The 6,000-nt window shown below is 37.0% G+C and overlaps 1 protein-coding gene across 2 annotated transcripts in view; it reads left to right on the top strand.

Annotated features, from left to right (window-relative positions):
- The first annotated feature begins 3,005 nt into the window (after positions 1–3,005).
- mov10l1 (Mov10 like RNA helicase 1) overlaps positions 3,006–6,000 on the top strand; it is a 68,059-nt gene continuing 65,064 nt past the window's right edge. Inside the window, exons 1-2 of one of the 2 annotated variants that reach the window (XM_077242260.1) lie at positions 3,006–3,352; positions 3,473–3,660. In XM_077242260.1, coding sequence (XP_077098375.1) covers positions 3,256–3,352; positions 3,473–3,660 — 285 coding nt within the window. In that variant the 5' untranslated portion in view covers positions 3,006–3,255. The remainder of the gene's footprint in view (positions 3,353–3,472; positions 3,661–6,000) is intronic. The other variant, XM_077242177.1, reaches the window with a different exon arrangement.

The following is a 6,000-nucleotide window of genomic DNA, read 5'->3' as shown; positions in this document are numbered from 1 at the left end:
ATCAACTAAGTCAAATGCAGCACTCAAATCTAATAAAACTAGAGCCAGTGATTTCCCAGAGTCAGTTTCAGTGAAAATATCACTTGAAACTCTTAAGAGAGCAGATTCGGTACTGTGTAAAGCTTTAAAACCAGATTGAAATGTTTCATGGAGGGAATTTACAGATAGATATGATTGTAGTTGAATCAGTACAACTCTCTCAATGATTTTCGAAATGAAAATTAGAAATTAGCGAATTAGAAATAGGACGAAAGTTACAGAGAGCGGAAGGATCGAGATTAGTTTTTGGCGATAGATATGGCGTCACCACAGCAACTTTCAGACTGCTTGGGAAGGAACCAGTTGACAGGAATTTGTTAATTAAAAGTAACAGGCCAGGACCAACTGTGGCCATTATTTGTCTCAGGAAAAAAGGTGGAATAATATCCTGTGGACAGATGGTAGGTTTTACATGACCAAAAATTTCATTACATGTGTCCAGATCAATCGGCTCAATCTCAGACCAGGTGGAGGGACAAAATGGATTAACATGTTTATATCCAGAGTTAGACAAGTGAGATCTTAAGGGTTGTTATTATATTAACAGAGAACCTCCCAAAGTTATCACAGAGAGCAGTAGAGGGTTCTAAGATGGGATGCACAGAGGGATTTAATACTGAATTATTAGTAGCAAAGAGAACTTGAGGTTTATGAAAATTATTAGATATGAGTTCAGAAAAATGTTTACATTTTGCAGACTTTGCAGCATTCTGAAACGCCTTGTAAGCGTTTTCATGATTTCATACGAAACCTGCAGATGGTCCTTTTTCCACTGACGCTCCGCCTGTCTACATACCCGTCTATGGGTACGTGTAGTGTCAGTGTGCCAAGGCACAGGTGCAGGCTTGTGGTTTTTATACTTCAAAGGTGCAATAGAATTCATAATGTCTGAGCAGGTGGAGTTAAAGTGCAACATTGTAAAGGGTCCGTCTGAAACAGTGTCGCGCGGCGCAGCGTAACATTCGTTCCGAACATTGTGTAATTAAATACATCGGTATGGCGGTATATTAAAAATTAATATCATAACAAAAATATACACGGTATGTACCGGTATACCGCCCAGCACTAAAATAAAGCATTTAGATCATTTTGAAATTTACATAAGTGTATAAGTGTTAAGTGTGTGTTTCTCTGACAGCTGTATAACTATCATTTTAAAGCTGCTTCGAAACAATCTGTATTGTAAAAAGCACTATATAAGTAAAGGTGGCTTGACAAGTAACAACATGCCACTCTGGGCTTTCTATGCAAATTCTGGGTGGCCCATCTTACCCCAAGGGACTAATTTGATCTTTTTACTTCAGAATAAAAATTATAACATTTACTCCACAATAATGGAGTAAATAATAATAATAATAATAATAATTATAATAAAAATGTTACTGTGTCCACAATCCCCTTTATTAACAATATAGACACAAAAAAGTGATAATTATTTAAAATAATACAGTGTCATAGATCACTATTTTCCAGAGACACAATATAGATAAATTAACCTTAAAAACCCTGTTCTTTGACCGGACACCTGAAAATGATGGTGTTGCCACTATAGATAGTTACTGTATAGCTCTCTATAGAGAAGCTTCTGAATTCCCTACTAGTTTTTGGACAAAATTACTTTACTAAAATTCTTACTTTTTGTCAAGGTTTATATAAAAAAATATTTATATTTTTTTAAGTGTACACGTTTTTGCATTATTATTACTACAGTCAAACCTGAATACAGAGAAAGCATTTTGTTACATGTAACATTACAATTCAATAAAAAAAAAATGTTTTATCACACCTTAATCCATCTGGATCTGATCTAATTTCAACCTCTTATTTCAGTCTTCTGACTAATTTATGCTGTATGTTAATAGCCCTACCAGTTCATTTGTGTGTATAATCGTGTGTGTGTGTTTTGCACTCTTGATGTTTCAGAGTTTCACCCCTTTATTGCTGTGCACTTTTTTCTGCATTATCGTGGCTGATTTGTAGATTTTACACACAAAAATATTCTGTTTTTCCATATTTTCTGCCCATTTCCCATTAATTTCCTATGGCGGTCATTTTTGACTGCGAAGATCATGAGTGTGACTTTTTTTCTTACTACCATTTAGCCTTTTCCAATAATGCCCTCAATTTTTTTGTGTGTTCATATACCAAGTGCCAGAAAAGTCACGAGGTTTTGTCAAAAGTGACCGAAGAGCAACAGAGGGTCTGTTTCGACTGTCTAAATCTCACAAATGCTGATATTAAGATGAAATGACAATTAAAAATTGCATAACCCTACATAAAAAGTGCCTAGATGAGATTTTGTGTCATCTGTGGGCAGGAGATAAAAATATGAAAAAATAACCTCATAGAACAAATATAGCAACACGTGACAAATCAAAATATTATCCTGAATGTCGGTGTAGTGGAATGTGATTGTGCATAAATACAATGTGAACAGTGAAACTAATGCATACTGTCATTAGATAAGCTCCTTTGTGCACTGTCACTAAATAACTGTCAACAAGTTGAAGAACTTGAATTACAGATATCCATCATATGCCCTAATTAATTCATTTGAGCTCCAATTGCCTTTCTGCTATAATTAAGCCTCTCATCATCATTTTTTTTCTGTTTTTTCTGTTCACTACAATTCACAGCAACACAGAAATCAAAATAGTATCCTGAATGTCTGTGTAGTGGAATGTGATTGTGCATAAATAGGCCTACAATGTGCGATCAGTGCGTTATTGACACGTCTTATATAATATTATTTTAACGCATTAAGGATTTTGAATTAATTGCATGCCAACGTTACGTTGCATTGATGCGTTAACAATTAATATTATATATAGGCCTATATATATATATATATATATATATATATATATATATATATATATATATATATATATATATATATACACACACACAAATTACATAATTTTTATCATGTTTTTATATTCGTAGTTGAGCCTGAAAACTTGTGCACTCCTACCTTTTTTATGGAAAATGTGGCAGGAGGAGTGTGCAGCCAACTTAGCGTTAGCCACCTTTTTATTTTCTTCGTCACGTGTTGATCGCGTACTAGCTTTCTCAAGCGTCACGTGCAAACGTTATCTCACTGTTAGGGCACATGTGTTCTTCATCTGGTATTTAGAACTCTAAACAAACCATATTTGCGCTGTTTGTGAAGTGATATTGGTGAAGGTCAGCTCTGTTTGGTAACAGACGGAAGTCATGGTGAGCGTCGTGCAGTGTTTCATGTCTAAGCTGCTTTCCCCGCTGTGGCGCAGAGCTCTTGAGGATGAGGAGGAGCAGAATCTTCACTCTGAGGGTTAGTGGATAACATGTGTAGAGTGTAAGTGTTGTTTTAAAGCAGGCGCCTTGCGTACAGGTGAGATTGAGCTGTTAACTCTGTGTGTGTGTGTGTGTGTGTGTGTGTGTGTTCGTTCAGGTGTGGCGCAGATCCGGCAGGTGCAGACGGGGGTCGTGACGCATCTGTGCGCGGATTATGGTCTCATAGATCATGCGGTGTATTTCACATCAGAAGTTGTGTTAGGAGGAGTCGTGCTGTGTGTGGGAGACTCGGTTCAGGCCCTGGCCGTCCGGGAAGGAGCTCATGGACAGTGGAGGGCGCTCAGGGTGAGATGAATGTCCATGAATGAGCAATAGAGTAACTTACACATTCACAGCTGGCATTCTGAGTTTACTCAATCTCCTCTACTTATATCTTCTTGCTCTTAATTGGCTTAATAGTTGTGTTCAATAAAGCATTAACACAGCAAGTTGTTTGAAGATAGTTTTACTGATATAATGACTCCTTGCTTACCTTGACATATTTGTCAATTCAATTGAAATTACAAACATGTCAAGGTATTAAGGAAAGCTTATCAGTAAAACAATAACATTTATTGTCAACCAACTTTTTCAAACTCTTTTAAACATTTTCCTGCTTTTTGGCTTGGTTTATTCAAATACAAATATATAAATATATATATCAGCGCCCTAGACTTTTTAAACTGGTAAATTTACTAAAATCCGTGCCGGCCCGAGCATTTTGGGGGCCCTAAGCAGAATTTGATTTGGGGGCCCCCTCCCACCATGCGGAGTCACCTGTGTTTGACTATTATTGACACAAATGTCACGCTATAATGTTACATTATAAATGAATACAGTGAAGTTATGTATTAATACAAAATGAATATTTAATTAAAAAAAATAGATACTTGAAAAAAAAAGTTGTAACTTTTACTTTACTCTTTTACTAACTCTTTGAAAGTTCCTTAAAACAAACTGTCACAAAACATAAATTATTTGCAAATGTGCAATCTTCAACTACAAAATAAAACCAAAATAGACAAACATTAATATAATAAAAAATAGGATGTTACAAAAAATAATGAAAGTGCATCAGCATTCCACTTTTGTTTCTAAAACTTTTAACTTTTACTTTACTCTCTTACTAACTCTTTGAAACGTCTAAAAACAAACTGTCTCAAAACATTTCAAATAAATGATTTGCTAAATTAATGAAAAAACTGAGAAATCAGAAACCTAATAACAGCAAGGGTTGAACAATGACAATTATTGTTGAAAACTGTGAACATATTATTATTCCTCAACTGTGTCAATACAGTGTAACTGTCCGCAAAATCTTTCCTTCCTAGCTTTCCTGGAGGCAAAGTCACTGATGACATCATTGTACGGTATTGCTTGGCCAACTTTGTTGTTATTAATACTAATACCAGCAAGTCCACTCAGTCTTTCCTGGGCCATTGATGATCTCAGGTATGTTTTAATCAATTTGAGTTTGGAAAAGCTCCTCTCTGCTGAGGCAACTATCACAGGCAGAGCGTAGGCTGTCCTGAGAGCTACCCAAAGATCTGGGTAAAGCTCACACATCTCATTTTGTGAGAGGAACTGTATGTGAGAAGCTCAAGGGCGGCCATCATAGTTTGGGGAAGTTTGGGAAGACTCCCAATCTCTACAGCCATTGCGCTACCATCATTATCAGCCTCCTCTCCACAACAGAGTTTTTCCCCAAGAAGCTCACATTGTTCCCTCCGGGACTTTCGATATATTTTCGGTAACTGATGAGTTCGCCTTTGTTCACAGGTTAAGAGCTACATCAAGCTGCATGTTGGTTGACTGTAGAAGCTTGCTAGTGATGTTCATTTTAGACAAAATGTCAAACCAGACAACACAACAAATCTGAAATCTAATGAACCTATTTCTTCCGCAAGGGAGTTGGCTTCAACAGCCACTACACAGGAGTCAGTCGCTTATTTCTAACTTCTAGCAGGGCTTCTCTGCCTGGTAGCGCAACACTTCAATGCTTTTAAATAGCAATTCACCCTTTTTAATAAAGGGTGAATCTCAATTCTCTCTTACCCCTTCCCTTAGTTTTGCAGGTTCACGTGAGAGTAAGAGCTATCCCAGTTCTCGTTTTGATCGAGGGCTAGGGTAAGGGGAAGTGGTAGATACCTCTTAAAACCAAGCATTTTCGCGGGCTTACTTGAAACCAAGGGGGAACCCCTCGATAAAAACAAGACCGGGGGTCTGTATCGACAGACACCCTGAGTGCAAGATTCCTCTCTGCCAAAGACTGAATGGTACTAATCAAACGGATGAGAACATCTCTCCAACGTTTTTTTTCTGCCTCCAAAAGGGCCATTTCTGTTGCATCCCTAGTCTTCTGCTTAGAAAGACGGAGGGCAAAGTCTTTCCACTTCACCATATCATTGCAATCATCTGGACTTTTCTCATGCTACATTTACCCAATTACGCTGTCCCTGTTGACAGTTTTGTGGACTTTCTCGAGAATAATTTGCAACAGAAGCAGTAAACTGCATCATTTTTCTTTTGAATAAATTAGCCAGCTTTGCTTGATTCATATTTTTTTCTTTCTTTTTTCCCATTAACTAATTGTCTGTATGTATAGTGGTAATGAAAGCTTCGTCCATCTGATTTTTTGGGGGAAAG

This window comes from Siphateles boraxobius, unplaced genomic scaffold (assembly GCF_051911475.1).
Source record: "Siphateles boraxobius isolate OS27281-9 unplaced genomic scaffold, OSU_SipBor_1 1, whole genome shotgun sequence".
NCBI classification, from domain to species: domain Eukaryota; kingdom Metazoa; phylum Chordata; class Actinopteri; order Cypriniformes; family Leuciscidae; genus Siphateles; species Siphateles boraxobius.
The sequence above is the reverse complement of the archived record's forward strand: the minus strand, read 5'-3'. Positions and strand labels throughout refer to the sequence as shown.